At 51.0% G+C, this 17,722-nt stretch overlaps 1 protein-coding gene across 2 annotated transcripts in view; it reads right to left on the reverse strand.

Moving 5' to 3' along the window:
* Positions 1-17,162, reverse strand: part of MERTK (MER proto-oncogene, tyrosine kinase) — a 62,152-nt gene extending 44,990 nt beyond the window's left edge. For both annotated transcript variants that reach the window (XM_030558218.1, XM_030558217.1), the window contains exons 1-4: positions 17,092-17,162; positions 5,311-5,752; positions 2,820-2,920; positions 2,332-2,505 (exon numbers count right to left, since the gene is read on the reverse strand). In XM_030558218.1, coding sequence (XP_030414078.1) covers positions 2,332-2,505; positions 2,820-2,920; positions 5,311-5,752; positions 17,092-17,134 — 760 coding nt within the window. In that variant the 5' untranslated portion in view covers positions 17,135-17,162. The remainder of the gene's footprint in view (positions 1-2,331; positions 2,506-2,819; positions 2,921-5,310; positions 5,753-17,091) is intronic.
* Between the last annotated feature and the right edge of the window lie 560 nt (positions 17,163-17,722).

Below are 17,722 nucleotides of genomic sequence, written 5' to 3' on the forward strand. Positions count from 1 at the left end.
ATTCACAGCAGGAGTCCCAAGGATCCAGCCCTTTGAGGAAAGGAAATACACGCAGTGACCCTGCCATGGAGAGGACCCAGCTACCACGCAGGAAATGCCGCTTTCACTTCCTCATTTCATTTCCTCCCGCCCCAGCTCCCATGTCTACACAGCAGTTTTACAGCCCCGTGAGCCTGAGTCAGCTGACACGGCCCAGCTGCATGGAGGGCGGGGGCGAAGGAGGGGTGTTAACTGCAGTGTAGACAAACCCTAAGGAAACTGCTGCGTGGGCTGGTGGGGGAACCGATCCTCAGAAGCACCATAGCAAAGCTAGAGCCTCCTGCTGACTTCCCTTGCAATTCTGGGCTCTCTGCACCAAGACCTGCATTTTCTTATCGGAACAGCCTTCTCCATAGACTCAGTGCTTGCAGTTTCCTGGGGCTGCTGGCAGGAACGGGCTGTTCGTAGATGGGGGGAAGGGAAGTTTGACTGCAAACTTCCTTGTCAGAAGAAGTTTCCATCCCTAAACTGAAACAGGCTAGAAGCCCCCAAACCAGCCCTTTTGCTTCATGTGACCAAAGCCGACCTATATCTCGCAGCGGGGAGACATAGTCCCTGCCCTCCCTTCGCGGTATGAGGAGCGTCCTCGTCCATCCCACTCTGCAGGCCACGGCTCCATGGTTTCTGCTTGACTCAGGAATGGGGATCGAGTCTGCTGTCCCACGCAGGTCTCTGCACTATCAGACAAGCCTGAGCAATGACTCTGTTTTCACCCTCACCATACTGAGCCCGGAGGAAAAGGCAAAGCAGCGACTTTCATCTCAGGAAAAATCAGAGCAGTCGGCTGAGTTAGGGCTCACTTCACAGCCTCTCCACACGCTCGCGCCAAGCGTAAGGCATTGTGCTGCCTGCGAGAGGCCACATTCGCAGGGACGGTGCAAAATCTGGTTACCTCCCAAATAATTCATGGTCCAGCTCATTCGAGGCAGCAAGTTAGCTAAGCTGAAGTGGTTTCATTGTTCACATTTGGGAGGAGATGCCTAACAAGTGCTGTAATATCCCTACTCTCACCACACACCCAAACGAAACCATGGTGTGCTCGGGGTTAAAGCCAGTTCAGGTCACTGGGCTACGTCTTCACTGCAGCGTTAACGACGGCACTTGGCACCTGGCTCAGCCTAGTCCGGGTGTGAGTGGCCACACTGCAAAGCCGTGCTCGAGTTCCGGTGGCCTCGCTGGTGCTGCGCTCACCTGGACGTGTCACCAGGACTCCTCGGGGCACATCCCACGGTTCTTTGTGCTGAGCTGCTCTCCTGTGAGAACTGTGGGAAAACTTGCTCGTTCTGGGCACATGGGGTCGGGGAAAAGGAGGAGTTGTGGGCGGGCACTGGAGGACTACCAGCACTGGAAGAAATTTGCCAGTGTCCTTGCTGCCAAGCAAGCGGGTTACCAGCCTCACAGAGGCTCTAGCCTATAGCCCAGGACAGGCCAGAGCCCATGCTGAAAGCAGCATCGCACTTAGCAGAGTGCGTGTGGATGGGACAGAGGTTGGGGCGACACCCCAGGAAGAGCCTGGGTTAACTCTGCAATGAAGACATACTCTTATGGGCAGCATGCACCCAAACAAACCCTCCACAGCCAGCTAAGCCTCCTCATTTAACACACCAAGTTGTTAACTTCCACTGATGGATGCTAGAACTGGATCCCACGTGCGCCAACATGCAGAGTAACGCAGCATATGCACCACAGTCCCCACCACCCTTGTGTAACAAAGCATCCACCCTGACCTCAGCAGCATCACCACGCCAGGCTGCTAGACAGCCCTGCACCAGGGAAGCATATGACGCGGGAAGAGCCCTCAATATATAGATTTCAAGGCCAGCAGGGATCAGCACAATCTGGACCGGCCAGGCCTCCTGCAGACCATCAGAGACTGGCAAACTATCATTTCTGCATCAACCCTTGGTGGGATCAGAGTTCAGGGTTTGCATTCTAAGGTGGTACTGAGGAATGGGACATGGTAGGAACCCTGCTAGGCCAACGTGTCCGTCAGGGCAGGGTTTGACTCTTTGTATATCAGTGCAAGGATGTAACTGTCAATTCAACACGGGAGTGAGCCCTGCAGCAGGATGAGATCACGTCTATTGCAGAGCAGGATGGCTGAAAGCAAGGGTCATTGCGTTCCTGGCTGCTTCTGCATGCCAGCCATTAGTCAGGCGCAGCAGCCAACCGCCTACCAGCAAGTTCAGTTGGTGAATGCCAGCCAGCCAAGCCGGGCAGCTGCGGAGCTTACCATGCTCCTGCTGCAGTGACGGCCCCGGCACGCTGAAACTGCCCCCGGGCGACACTCACCTGGCAGAGTCAGGACGGAGGGGGAAATGTCCGGCTGGTCATTCACCCTGCTGCTGTTCCGAAACCAGTAAATCTGCACAGGCTCCGGGGGCCCCATTGCCTCGCACGTGAGGTTGAACCGTCTGTTCCTGGTAATGTTCAGACTCTGGGGCTGCCGAAGGAAGTGGGGGAGCCCTACGCAGAAAGGCACAGAGACCAGGCACCTTAAAAACACTTACAGTAATAACACTAGCCAACAACACCCAAGCCTGCCAGCATCACTGCCAATGCAATGGCGGCTCTCAGCACAGGCATCGTGTGCATTGGCACCTGCCTCCCACACTGAGTAGCCCAGCCTGCTCCACCATCTCCTGCTCCTGGATTGCTGGCTCCCACTCCAGTCCAGCTCCTGCTCCCAACTGCCCAGCCCCATATACGATCCCTGCCACGAGCTCTCCTGCCAGCGTGCAGGCATTCTTACTAACTGCCTCTTTCAGGCCCCTCCTTACCTTCCATCTGGACGAAGATGGGGTCGGACTCAATTTCCTCATTGTGGATTTTCAGCTTGCAGCTGTAGGACCCGTTATCAGAGCGCTGAGCATTGGTTATGCTGCCAGGGGAAAGGAAAGGATTTACCTTGAGATTTATCACTGGCACAAAAGACAAGAAATGCTGGAACACTTTTACGCTGGATCTCAGTATTACCCACAACAATGGCATTAGAAGAATGTTACAGTTGCAAAGTCAAGCACTCAAAAGATGCAACCTCCTTGTGCAAACGCATTATGGTACAGTCTTTAACTGGACTCAGACTTTCCGGCCAGAAGGGACCATCATGATCATCCAGTCTGATCTCCTGCATACTGCAAGCCACCGACCCTCACCTACCCACTCCTGTAACAGATCTCTAACCTCTGGCTGAGTTTTGAAGTCCTCAAATCATGATTTAAAGACTTCAAGTTACAGAGAATCCACCTTTTACACTAGTTTAAACCTGGAAATGACCCATGTCCCATGCTGTGGAGGAAGGCGAAACACCCAACCAGGGTATCTGCCAATTTGATCCAGGGGAAATTCCTTCCTGATCCCAAACATGGTGATCAGTTAGACCCTGAGCACGTGGGCAAGAACCACCATAATTACTGGATCACATGCTTTTTTCCCAGGCGGCCCTGCTTCATTCAGTCCACTGTGTGGCTGGTACCCATTCACTGAGCTGCTTCCCAGTACGCTGTTTTAGCCTCCGGATTTAATGTGCGGCTCTATGGTTGCCACTATTCAAACCCTGCTCTGGAAGCAGAATTATGAACATCCTTCTAGGCTTCTCTATGGTGCTCATCAGCATCGCTGCTGTAGTTCAGTGCTTCACACATTCCTTAATGTTTGTTTTCACAATGCCCTGGGACGGGGGGCACTATGACACCCACAGGACAGGTGGGGAACTGATGCACAGACAGGTTACAGTCACAAGTGTCCACTAATCCTGGGAGCACAATCTGAGACACCCAGGACCTGACTTTGCAGATGACTCGGCATCATACACATTCCAAGCCCAGCTCCCAGGGACTTCAGTTGTGCCTGGAGAACTCAGCCCTTTTTACATCAGTCCCCACGGTCTCAAGTCAGGCACACGATTAATGAGGGACACACAATTAGCGACCCCCTGTGTAAAGTCTGGTTGATGGGATTTGCCCCCACTCCACACACCTTCCTGGCTCCTAGCCCCAGTCTCCTTGCCAAGCCAGTCTCTTTTGTTGCGTGTCCCCCACCACAGCTCCCAGTCCCAGTCTCTCCCTATGGCCTGGAGATGGAAGGGCCTAGGGACAGCATTTTTCAAAGCACTTTAGGAGCACAACCCCATCCCCTTGCAATGGGACTTAAACTTTTAGGTGACTTTAGGGGCTTTTGAAAATGTTCCATTGAAACACTTTGCGGCAGCAATGCTGAGAAGAACCGGATGCATGCTAGGAAGTTTGCTTTGAGACCAGCACGCGTGTTTGTTTCAGGACTGTCTCACAGTGGTCCTGTTACAAACAACAATGGTGAAAAGCACATCTCTGGGGCCCTCTTGTAAATGACAGTCATGGGCAAGCTGGGTTTTTCCATGGACTCAGAAGCTACACACCCAACATATAGTGTGCGTGGGAGAAGGAGTTGCGGGAGGGGGTGGTATCTGTAGGGGGTCTATGTTTGGCTTAGTGGATCTTCCTTTCCTTTTCCTCCCTGCACTGTGGGTTTCATGCAGCTGATTCCCACCTGCGGAAGGTTATGCCATGCTGCCGGGTTTAGCTGCGCCTCCCCTATGGTCCTGGGTCCTTGCTGAATGCCATCACCAGTGGATCTGACCCTAGGACAGACAGGAGCTCTGTTCCATCCGAGGGCCAACCCTTGCCTCCCGGCCCAGCCATCCTGACTGCAGCGGGACTGAGGATCTGCCTTCTTTAAAAAAGAGCCATGACGGGGGGCTAAGCTGACAGCAATCCCAGCCCCTGCTTTGTGCTGGACCATCCGGGAGCTCTATCCTCCACCCACTCTGTTCCTGGATCTGTCACGCCTGGGGGGCGGGGTTTGCTTTGGGGAAGATGACTTAAAGCAAAAGGTGTGTGGGTGAGCCTGTATTTTCTGTCATCACCGGATTCCTATTTTCCATCACGCAAGAAAGGGTTAAAACTAGCTTTTCAGGTCTGCAGTTGTACCTGCCTGACAAGTCAGGAAGGGTGTGAATAGCCTGTGGTGTTACCAAAGATTGGAACAGCCAAACTTCCACCAGCTCTGACTGTTATCCTGATCAGCAAACACCACAGCCCTCTCCAAGCAGAAATCTATCTCGGGGCCTGACCCTGCTGGCTGAGGTCTAGGAGCACTATTAGCAGTCGTTCTGCAGGGATCTACAGGCAGAGATCTAAGCTACTGGACTGTGCTAGAGTTTTTAGCTGCTAAGCACTCTCGAACTGAAGATGGCAATCAGTGAACCACCTTTTAAACAGCTGGCTCGTTTACCTGAAGGTAGAGACCATTGTTGTTTCGACATCGTCTGTGACCTGGTAATGTCGAGTGGACATGCGGCCAGGCTCCTGCAGCTCCTTCCCATCTTTCCACAAGGAAATGACAGCAGAGTCTTGGTTGAATAAGAACTGGGGTACCTTAATTGAGCAGTTAAACTTGAAATCTTTGTGCTCATTAATTAATATATGGCCTACTGTGGGATTGAATTTAACTTGCTGTAGAGAGTGGGCCGCAGAGGCTTCATCCAAGAGAGACGCATTGGCCTGGTCAAGATGTAGTTCCACGGGGGTGGTCCGGGCGTTGGCTTTGGGGGTATCGTGTATGGTGGTTTGAAGGGAGCGGGAGCGTCGGGGACCAGCCAGCCAGTCCACCGAGAATGCTTGCGTGGATGGCAACAGGTGGGATGTCCTCCTCTCCTGCCTCGCCTCAGTGTTCTCTGCAAAATAAGACCCAGGTTTACGACCTTGCTCATTGCCAGCTGTGAGCTCACTGCGATATTCGGCGTTCTGCGTATCTCAGCAGCCCCCAAGTACAGATGTTTCTATTCTCCGTGGCCTCACCCCAGCACAGTGGCCCCAGGCACACTCCATCCCCCACAGTGGAGCAGACCCAATACTAGCAGGGTGTCTTCGCAGGGACCCCGAGTCTCTACGCAGCATGTGTTCACGAGCCAGACCCTCGGCTGGTGAAGCTCCACCAACCGGTCTGAAATACCACCCATGGCAGCAGAGACCCCCTTCATCGATACTGCCGGGCCCAGCCCCTCGCTCAGGCAATGACAGCTGGGCTCCTGCTGCCGCCCTACTGCAAGTTGGGGGGTTGGAGAAAAGGGACACGGCTGTGTGAAGGGACTGGCCTCCGTAAGTGATGGCTCCTCCCTTTGTGGATCTGTGGGTGCCCCTCCCCACGCAGCCCCTAGATCTGGTGGGGTGGAAGGCCTCACCCCCTGACAACTTGGTGCCCCCGAAGCCCTCTCCCAGGAGAGATGCATAAAGAGATGACTACAAAGGCAAGATTCAGCGTTTTTGCCCCTACTGTACATCCGGGTGTTTTCCGTAGGAGGGGTTTGTCTGGCCCAGATGTTAGGGTTAGTCCTATCTATACCCCACTAGGATCTCCAAATGTCTCCTTCACTGCAGTATAAAACCTGACCCAAAACGGTCCACATAGCCCAAAAAGCCAAAGACAGCCACACGCAGATGTGTCATCTAGCCAACCAGCCACGCTGTAGACATCTGGCCAGCCCTCTTTCCAGCACCCACCGACTGAGATGTCGCCATTAATACGAGGCTCTGTGTCTTCCACGCACTGATTCCAATGCACCCCACAATGAAGACAAAACTGGCATTTCCCTGGCTTTGCAGAACGTCATCTCATTCGAGGGCCTCAAAGCACTGCAGACATGAGCTGTGCCTTGCCTGCCTCACAAGGCTTTTGTAACCACTTGCAGTACCATGGAAGCCAGTGGGGCTCGGTGCAGGTGCAGTGATTTGCCCCAGGATGGACTCGAGCTCCTTGAGGCAGGGACCATGTCTTCTGGGTGTTTGTACAAAGCCTAACACAGCTGGGGTGTGATTCTGATGGGGGCCTCTGGTGCCCTGCAATGGAAATGTCAGACGATGGGGAGGCACAGACAGGTTGAAGGTTGAACCTGCGTGGTCCTGGGGTAGAGTGCTGGGCACTAAGTGGAAGATCAAAAGAGCTAGGAGCAGGAAAGAGAGGATCTGACCCCGCAATGCTGAGCACACGGTTGTACAGTCCCCACGTCACACCTGCCTTGCAGCAGAAGGTAAGTCTAAGGGGAAACGTGTGCCCTGCTAGGATTTACACCCATGTCTCCTCCACCCACACCCTGCCCCACTCTGACCCATGCATTTTAGTGCGAGGCAGGAGCCACCTGCTCAGCACAGAGGGTTATGCTATCACCAGAGCTGGGCTCCAGCTTTTGGATAAACGGGTTATCCGCTCAAACACGCAGCTTCAGTTGACCCAAAACTATTCATCAACTTGACCCAACTAGTTTCAGCTGGGAAAATGCTTTGCAGGACCAGCTTCAGGGTGTGTGTTTAGCCCAGTGGGTAGGGCACTCGCTTGGGGTGAAGGAAACCCAGGTTTGAATCCCCACTCTGGAGCAGGGATGTGGCCTCAGTTTTCTCTCTCCCTGGTGGGCCGGGCTGGTTTGTTTACCTGCCGCGTCTGCAGGTTCGGCTGATCACGGCTCCCACTGGCAGTGGTTCGCTGCTCCGGGGCGATGGGAAGCGGTGGCCAGCACATCCCTTGGCCTGCACTGCTTGCCAGAGCCCCCATTGGCCTGGAGCGGGGAGTCGCAATCAGCCGAACCTGCGGAAGCGGCAGGTAAACAAACCAGCCCGGCCTGCCAGGGTGCTTACCCTGGCAAGCTGCATGCCAGAGGTTGCCGATCCCTGTTCTAGGTTGTTCTGGGATGGGTTGATCACTCCAGCTGAAGCTGTTACACTTTGTATAGATACACTGGGCCAGAGAGAAAAAGTAGCCAGGTGACTGGGGCATTTACCTGGATAAGAGTGAAATGAGCAGTCAGACTTGGGTCTCGGCACTGCCCTGCCCAGAGGGCTAACAGGCAGAGCCAGGCACCCCTCTCAGAAGAGGACTAGAATGAAATGTTCCTGAGGACCCAAAATAGGCTTTTCTGATTTGCTGCCAATTCCAAAAGCGTTTGGAACGGAACTGAGGATTTTGTCTGGTTTTTCTGACCCAATGGGAGGGGAAAAACCCCATTTCTTTGCTCAGCTCTAGCCATGACTGGATGGCAGGCTCAAGGACACAAGGTAACTCTCTGACGCCAGGTGGGAGAAATCGATTTCAGCTGCTCAGCTACCCGGCCAGCTCAGGTGGCTCTCAGCGCTCCAGTTTGGAAGCCTACAGGGATCTGAATGTTCCCAAGCAGAACGAATTCAGTACAGGGCCATTCCAGTGAAAGCCCCTAGAAAGAGAGCGACGCTCAGGAAAACACTTGGGCTGAGGTGAACGTTTTGCAGTTGCTAAGTTCAAAATAAAGGCAACCCCCAGGAAGCAGAGAAGTTTGGACCAAATCCAACGGGAGTGAGCACACACTGTGCTAGGAAGAGGGTGGGAATGCCACTGATTACATATCCCTCGTGCTGATGTGAACATTGGTCCTTGCAGAGCCTAGGCTCACCCTTGTGCGACAACTGCAATTGCATTTGCTGCTGTGATCTGTTCAAGGACTTGAAGCATCATAAACTCCATGACTTCTGCAGGGCCACGCGGCAGTTCTCTGGCAGAACCGCGGAGAGAACCACAACAGTGAAGGACGGACTTGCAGCTAACCATGAGTGGGAGTTGAGATCTGGGGTCTGTAAGTCCTTTAGCCTCTAGGCACTTATCCTCATTTTATAGATCGGGGTAGGCAACCTATGGCACAGATGCCAAAGGTGGCACGCGAGCTGATATTCAGTGGCACTCACACTGTCCGGGTCCTGGCCACCGGTCCAGGGGGCTTTGCATTTTAATTTAATTTTAAATGAAGCTTCTTAAACATTTTAAAAACCTTCTTTACTTTGCATACAACAATAGTTTAGTTATATATTATACACTTATAGAAAGAGACCTTCTAAAAATGTTAAAATGTGTTACTGGCACGCGAAACCTTAAATCAGAGTGAATAAATGAAGACTCGGCACAGCACTTCTGAAAGGCTGCTGACCTCCGTTATAGATCATACCTCACACAAGTGGTTAGTGATCGCAAAGGGTTGAGAGAGCTGTGGTTGGAAGGCAATTGTGGCAGGGTCCTTCTGCTGAGCCACCCGTTGGCAGAGGTTAGAAACTTACAGGGGCTACAAATTCATTCCTATTGACTTGTTGTGGCGAGTTCAGCTTGTAAATCCCAGACTGGATATAAAGTGCAGCAGGGGAAGGATCTAGGATCTGGGACAGAGTCGTGTTCCCAGGAGAGACCCCAGGAACAGCCAAGCACAGGTATTTGTTGGTATTTGTTGTGACTGTATTAGCTGGATTTTGTTATGTGTTTCTTTGTTACAGAAGCCAAACTCCTAGCCAGGCACGGGGGAGCTGACATGGTCCAGTGTCACCACAGTGTTCAGTACAGGGCGGGAACGCCAATCCCCCACTCGCAGAAATATGTGAACTCCCAGACCAAACACACACACACACATTGCTTAACCTGGAACTGAAGGTGTGTGTGACGTTCACATGTGCCTTCACCAACAGACTATGCTGCCTGCACATTCTGACCCCTAGTTTGTAACCTAAGGGTACGTCTACCAGTTAGACACCTGTGGCTGGCCCAGGCCAGCTGACTCGGCTAGGGGGCTGTTTAATTGCAGTGCAGATGTTCAGGCTCGGGCTGGAGCCTGAGCTCTAGGACCCCATGAGGAGGGAGGGCCCCAGAGCTTGAGTCCTGACAGCTACAGGGCAATTAAACAGCCCCTTAGCCCGAGCCCCCAGGGGTGTCTAATTGCAGTGCAGACACACGCTAAACACTTGGCTGGTCGATCACAACCGACTGCTACTTAAAGTGTCCTTAACTGAGCTCCTTTATAGGAAAATAACTGAAGATTAGGACTGAGAATTGCCTGTAAATGCCTATTACAATTCAGGGTGGATTTAAAAAACAATTTTTCATTTTTTTTTAAATTTAAAAAAATCCTATTTTTATTTGTTATACTAATTTTTTCTTTTTAAAAATAAACCTAAACATACACTCACACAAATATGTTAACGCCTAAATTTATTAATCTCTTTAAAATGTTTACAGAAAAAATAAATATGCGAATCCATGAGCCTCTATCCAAAACTCTTTGAGTTATATGGAAAAGCAGCCTTTAAAGAAAGAACTGTGGGAGAAACATGGAACTTCTGAGGTCAGGCTTTATAAAAATAACTTGGTAGGTCAATGTAAGTAACTTTAAGAGACTGTCTTATTTTTAAGAGACTTACACGAGTAGGAATTTAAGTACCAGTCACTTTCACTTAGATGTATCTGAAAATTTGCACAGCTTAATTCACTGACTACAGTGAATCCCTCTGTTCCTTTAAGAAATCATTTAGTTGTAAATGCAAATCATGTTTTGATAAGAGAAGTTTATGTATCCAAAACATTTAAGGTCATTTTGTTTAATAAAAATAAATTGTATTTGCTGTTGTGTGTAATTCCAGTTACCATCCCAATGCAGTTTGACACAAATCATGAGCAAAAAGTTAATTAGTTAGGAAATAAGCAATCATTCACTGTTTTCTAACACACTAAAATATACAATTAATAAGAATCTGAAGATATTAAGCTATATAATTGCTTAACAAATGTATATAATTATAATGCACCCTCCTAGGTAGCAAAACAACATACCAAATCTACTGCAAAGGCTATATTGAGTTGTAAATCAGCATTTTTTAATAGTCATGTCAACCCATGAGAATGCATCTTTCTTTAGAAAATAACACATATAAATGGGAAAGTTGCTTAAAATGGGTGATTTAAATCATTGCTTTGAAATCACCTTGATTTAAATCAGACCACCCAGTTAGTTTCATCTTTCCCAGCCCCACATTCCACCAAAAAAACCAAGGAATCCTTGTGGCACCTTAAAGACTAACAAATTTACTTGGGTATAAGCTTTCCTGGGCTAGAACCCACTTCATCATATGCATGAAGTGAAAAATACGGGAGCAGGTATAAATACATGAAAGGATGGGGGTTGCTTTACCAAGTGTGAGGTCAGTCTAACAAGATAAGCAGACTAGATTTGTAAACATTTACCCAAGCAACCCTAACAGCAACCTCCTACAAAGGTTTCATTTCCCTCCATCCTTACATGATACTTCACTTTTGGAGCTATTCATTCAAGTTTTCCCTAGATTGATGGTACTCCTGAGGCCAATCTTGCATCAAACTAAAAGTAGCATTTTAAAATAATTTCTCAGAAACAAAGTTGTGTATTTTAAGAGACTAGATCTGGAGAATATTCCCCACACATCATTTTACTAGATTATTTTTAAAAACTTCTGTTGGATTTGACGGGCAAAATACACTACTGGCTGGATGAATCTGCTATGTCGATGGCAATACAGTTATGGCTGCTTACCATCAAGTCATGGAAATGCAGGGCTGGAAGGGACCCCAAGAAGTTATCAAGTAGCCCCCTGCTCTGAGACAGGACCAAGTAAACCCTGAGACCATCCTGACAGGTGTTTGTCCAACCTGTTCTTAAATATCTCCAATGGTGGGGAATTCCCCAACCTCCCCTGGCAGCCTATTCCAGAACTTATCTACACTCGTAGTTGGAAAGTTTTTCCTCCTGTCTAACCTACATCTCCCTTGCTACAGATTAAGCCTATTGCTTCTTGCCCTACCTTCAGTGAGTCAGGTTTTTTTTAAATCTTTGATCATTTTTGTTGCTTCTCCTCAAGACTCTCTCCAAGTTGTTCACACTTCCCTACAGTGTGATGCCCAGATTTGGACACAGTATAGAGCAAGACAACTACTTCTCATGTCTTACAAACCGTACTTCTGTCACTACACCCAACGATATTAACTTTTTTCACATCACATTGTTGACTCGTATTCAATTTGTGATCCACTTTAACCCCCAGATCCTTTTCAGCAGCACCACTGCCTAGCCAGCTATCCCCTATTTTGTAGCTGCGCATTTGATTTTTCCATCCTAAGGGAAGTACTTTGCACCTGACTTTATTGAATTTCATCTTGTTGATTTCAGATCAATTGTCCAATTTGTCACAGCTGTTTTGAACTCTAAACATGTCCTCCAAAGAGCTTGCAACCTCTCCAGCTTGGTATTATCTGCAAATGTTACAGGCATACCCTCTACTTCATCATCCAAGTCATTAATGAAAATTAATGGAAAAGTACTGGACCCAGAACTGACGCCCTGCCTGCCCCCACTAGATATGCCCTCCTAGTTTGACAGTGAACCACTGATTACTCTGAGTACAGCCAGTTGTGCACCCACCTTACAATAAATTCACCTAGACCACATTTCCTTAGTTTGCCTATGAGATTGTCACATGGGATTGTGTCAAAAGACTTATTAAAACTAACCATGTCTACTGCTTGCCCCAATCTGTTAGCCGGTAACTCTGTCAAAGAAGGAAAATAGGTCAGTTTGGCAAGATTTGTTCTTGACAAATCCACTCTGGCTATTCCTTATAACCCTATTATCCTCTAGGGCTTACATAATGATTGTTTAATAATTTGTTCCAGTAGCTTTCCAAGGATCAACATTAGGCTGACAGGTCTATAATTCCCTGGGGTTCTCTTTGTTCCCCTTATTAAAGAAAAGTACTACATTTGCCCTGCTCCAGTCCTCTGAGACTCCAGATATCCTCCAGGAATTCTCAAAGATAATTGCTAAACGTTCAGAGATTGCTCCAGCTGGATCTGCAAGTACCCTTCATCGGACTCCACTAGCTTGAATACTAACTTTGGCTTCCCCCTTGTTGTTAATACTAATTATGTTGAGTATCTGGTCACCATTAACCTGTTCAGTGAAGACTACAGCAAAATAGGCATCAGACACCTCAGTCTTCTTGATGTCATCGGTTCTTAGCTCTCCTTCCCTGCTAAGCAGAGCACCCAGGCTTCCCTTTGTCTTTCTCTTGCTCCTAATGTATTTAAAGAACCTCTTCTCATTGCCTTGTATGTCCCTTGCTTGGCGCCTTGGCCTTTCTGATTTTGTTCCTATGTGCTTGTGCTGTTCTTTTGTGCTCCTCCTTTGCAATTCGCCTATGTATCCACCCTGTGTAGGATTCCTTTCCAACTTTCAGGTCAGTAAGGAGCTCCTGGTGCCGCCATATTGGCTTCTGATTAGTCTTTCTAGCTTTCCTTTGTGCTAGCACAGTTTGCAGTTGTGCCTTTAATACCAGCTCTCCTGAACTCCTTTTCCCCTTAGGTTTTCTTCCCATGGGACCTTAGCTCCCTGTTCTCTGAGTTTATTAAACTCTGCTTTTTTGAAGTCTATTGTCACGTCTTCCTTTCCTTGAAATAATGGACTTCATGATTTTGTGACCCCTTTCACCCACATTCAGATTCGATGCCAACTCCTCCCTCTTGGTCAGAATCAAGTCTAAAGTGGCTGTCCTAGTTACTTCCTCCACTTTCTGAAACAAAAACTTGTCCCCAATATGTTCGAAGAACTTACTGGAAATATTGCATTTTGCCATATTACTTTCCCAGCAGATGTCGGGGGTTTTAAAGGCCCCCATTACTACCAGGTCTTGTGTTTTGGATATTTCTGTTATTTGTTCTAGAAATGCCTCATCCACCTCCTTTTCCTGATTTGGTGGGCTATCCTAGACCCTGACCACAATGTCACCCCTGTTTTTTCATCCCTTTTACCTTTACCCACCGACTCTCAACTGGTCTGCATCCGGCCTCCTTCTGGATCTCAGAACAAATGATGTATAATGTAACACCTCCTCCCTTTTAATCCTGCCTGTTATGTCTACACTCCTCTATACCAATATTTCAGTCATACCAACTGTGAATTTGATCCATCTTGATTAACCTGTCACTTTCACCAAATATTCACCGGATATAATTATAAAGTAAATCAAAGAATGAATAAAAAGTGGTGGCCTGTTTACCCAACAAGAACATTCAATATGCCTTAACTGAGTCCATTTTTTAGCTGGTTAGTACTTCTGAATACCAAACACCTCAAAGATTTTAACACCATGTAATTAATTTCCCCACTGTGACTAGCTGAGCAGAATTCAAGGGGACGTTACAGAAAGCCAGGAAATAGAACCTAAGTTTGAGGCTGGATACATTTCTTTGCCAAGTTGATTGCTATTTTTACTCATGAAAAACGATACTTTTAGACAGAAATTTCCAAAGTCACAAAACTGGTTCCCAGTCTTGTCTGTTATTACAGAGTAAATAGAAATGCTCTCCCGGTTTAAGATGCAAAACAACTGTCTTACGCTGCAAAAATAACTAAGCTTTTAAAGCCTGCACCATAATCTTAACCATAACACAAACAAAGAGCGTGTGACTGCTGCTGAACCTTCCCTATGCCACTTGCTGTTTACTTACACGGTACTAAAAACCAGTGATCAGGTGACCCGAGGAAAAATGCTTGAACAGCTCAGTAACAGATTTCTCAAAGAAAAACTTCTTTTCTGCTTGTTAAGGACATTTGAAACTTAAACTTCCGGACGCAACCCAGCCAGCTACACTTTATTCTTAGACCTTTAGTTCTGTTGTTATTCATACATTTCAAGAGACAATGACGCAGTGTAATGGACTGACTAGCCAACCAGCCACAAAAAAAAGCAGATATTACCAAAAAAAATCCAAAGAAATCAAAACAGCTCTCCATGCTCTCAGAGGGCTTGACAGTTTCTTTTCTGGTTACCAGACTGGGGAGTTAAGCCACAAACAAGAATATTTGTCTATTAACACATGCAAGAAATGTCACTAAAGGTTTAAAAGTAAATGGGGAAAGCCACCCCACACTTGAAATACCACCTCTCTACTCCAGCTCTAATAAGGAGCTATTTGAATTCAATAAGAATTCATGACTTCACTAACTCTATATTCCTCATTAAGGGCCAAAAGCCGTATGTTTACAAATGGGTCTTTCCCCTCCCACGTGTTGTTGACATGTCTTATTCCTCACACTGAGGATCAAAGGGGTCCATCAAGAGAGCTTCCATCACATCCACAGCTTCAGTCTCCATCCCAAAAAACAGTTTTCTAAATCGCTTCACGGGAAATGTATCTCAGGTAGCAGAACAGAGACACCAGAAAGAATCCAGTCTCTTCAGTGACATTCTCACTCCTGAATTCCAAGCCATTACCGGATCTCTGTTGTAAATCCAGGAACGTTTCCCCAAATTCTCCGCAGACTTAAGGTACTGCACCTTTACCCCACTGTATTCACGGTGAATCTTCAACAGGTTACAACCAGTGGTGACCCATCTACCTAGGACTAGCTCCTGACCCACATGCGGGAGCAGAATTCCCAGCAGCTTACAACAGAATATGAGGAAGAAACTTCGGTCACCTCCATGCGAGCCCTTAGATCAAAACAGCCTAGTGTTCGAGAAGATAGTTCAGGGCATTGGTGCCCGCAGGCCAGGGAAGCCCTCTATCTACAGCACAGTGCAACGCCCCCGCTGTTCTCACCCAGGTACTGCACCTGAGTGCTCCAGCGATGGGCAGGTAGTTCGGGCACCCCGGCCCATGGAGCCATGCCCCCTGCTGAAATGGCCAGCGAGGCTGGCGTGTCCGATGGGGGCCAGGACACTAGCCCATTTGAAAACTGTGCCCAGGAGCTCATCACAGCAGCGTGGTCTAACTCATCCCAGATCACGGGCTGGTGGCGGGGGCTGTAAGGACTTTAGCAGGGCTGGGGGAGAAGGTTCCCCCCCACAGCCAGGAGCCTTGGACAATTCTGTTCTAAACGGACGACTGTGTCCCTCACTCACCCCACTGACCAAACAGCCCCATGGGCCACAGCAGGAGGCTAACATCCCCCCCCCCCCCGGGCGCCGGGGGAATTGCCAAGCCCTGCAGACAGCAGGCCTGGGCTCGCAGTGAGACTCACTGGGTGGTGCTCAGGCTCCACTGCCCAAGGGGCCACACAGACACCCACCAGTGTGTGGAGACTGGGCCCTGCCAGGGCAGCGCTGCCCGGGGACCCAAACACTGTACCCCACCACCAGCTGGGCACATACTGCACCCTCCCCAGAGACTGGGGAGCCCCAGGCGCATACACATACCCACGCAGCCCCCCCCGAGCGTACTCACACCCATACTGCACCCCCCGCGCCCACACACACACTGCGCCCTCCCTGCAGGCTGGGGAGCCCCATGCGCATACACATATCCACGCAGCCCCCTCCGTGTACCCACACTCATACTGCACCCCCCGCGCCCACACACACACTGCGCCCTCCCCGCAGGCTGGGGAGCCCCATGCGCATACACATATCCACGCAGCCCCCTCCGTGTACCCACACTCATACTGCACCCCCCATGCCCACACCGCACCCCCACGCCCACACACACACACACACACACACACTGCGCCCTCCCCACAGGCTGGGGAGCCCCATGTGCATACACATACCCACGCAGCTCTCCCGCGTACCCACACCCATACTGCACCCCCCATGCCTACATTGCACCCCGCACGCCCCCCCCACACACTGCACCCTCCCCACAGGCTGAGGAGCCCCATGTGCATACACATACCCACGCAGCCCCCCCACACCCACACTGCACCCCCCACAAGCTGGGGAGCCCATGCGCATACACATACCCACGCAGCCCCCCCGCGTACCCACACCCATACTGCACCCCCCATGCCTACATTGCACCCCGCACGCCCCCCCCACACACTGCACCCTCCCCACAGGCTGAGGAGCCCCATGTGCATACACATACCCACGCACCCCCCCCACACCCACACTGCACCCCCCACAAGCTGGGGAGCCCATGCGCATACACATACCCACGCAGCCCCCCCCGCGTACCCACACCCACACTGCACCCCCCCCGCCCACACATTGTGCCTTCCCCACAGGCTGGGGAGCCCCACGCGCACATACGCACACTCACAGCCCCCCGTGTACCCACACCGCACCCCCCACATACTGCCCACACACAAACGCACACATGCAGTCTCCCTGTGCACACACAGAGCCCCCCTGCACAACACACGCACACTGCCCCCCCCTCACATTCCCAGACACTCACACAGCCCCCCGCCCGGGGCCCCGGACTCACCCAGCGCCGCGAGCAGCAGCAGCAGCAGCAGGTCCTGGCCCATGGCAGCCGCGCGCTGCCCGGAGCCCCCTGCCCCGCCGCCGACAGTCCCGAGGCGCCGGCTGCGCCGCAGAGTCCGCTCCGGGCCGGGCCGGGGCGGGGCGGCTCCGCCTCTAGGTCCGGCCCCGCGGCTGCGGCCGAGCGCCCTCCGCAGGCAGGGCCCGGGCTGTGCGGGGCAGGGGTCCCGGGCGCGGGGCTGTGCGGGGCGGGGGTTCTGACCGTGGCGCTGTGCGGGGCCGGGGCTCCGAGTATGGGGCTGAGCGGGACCGGGGCTCCGAGTATGGGGCTGTGCGGGGCGGGGGTTCTGACCGTGGCGCTGTGCGGAGCAGGGGCTCCGAGTATGGGGCTGTGCGGGGCAGAGGTCCCGGGCCGGGGCTCCGAGTATGGGGCTGTGCGGGGCAGGGGTCCCGGGCGCTGTGCGGGGCAGGGGTCCCGGGCGCGGGGCTGTGCGGGGCGGGGGTTCTGAGCGCGGTGCTGTGCGGGGCAGGGGCTCCGAGTATGGGGCTGTGCGGGGCGGGGGTCCCGGGCGCGGGGCTGTGCGGGGCAGGGGTCCCGGGCGCGGGGCTGTGCGGGGCGGGGGTTCTGACCGTGG

The sequence above is a fragment of the Gopherus evgoodei genome, chromosome 3, assembly GCF_007399415.2.
Source record: "Gopherus evgoodei ecotype Sinaloan lineage chromosome 3, rGopEvg1_v1.p, whole genome shotgun sequence".
NCBI classification, from domain to species: domain Eukaryota; kingdom Metazoa; phylum Chordata; order Testudines; family Testudinidae; genus Gopherus; species Gopherus evgoodei.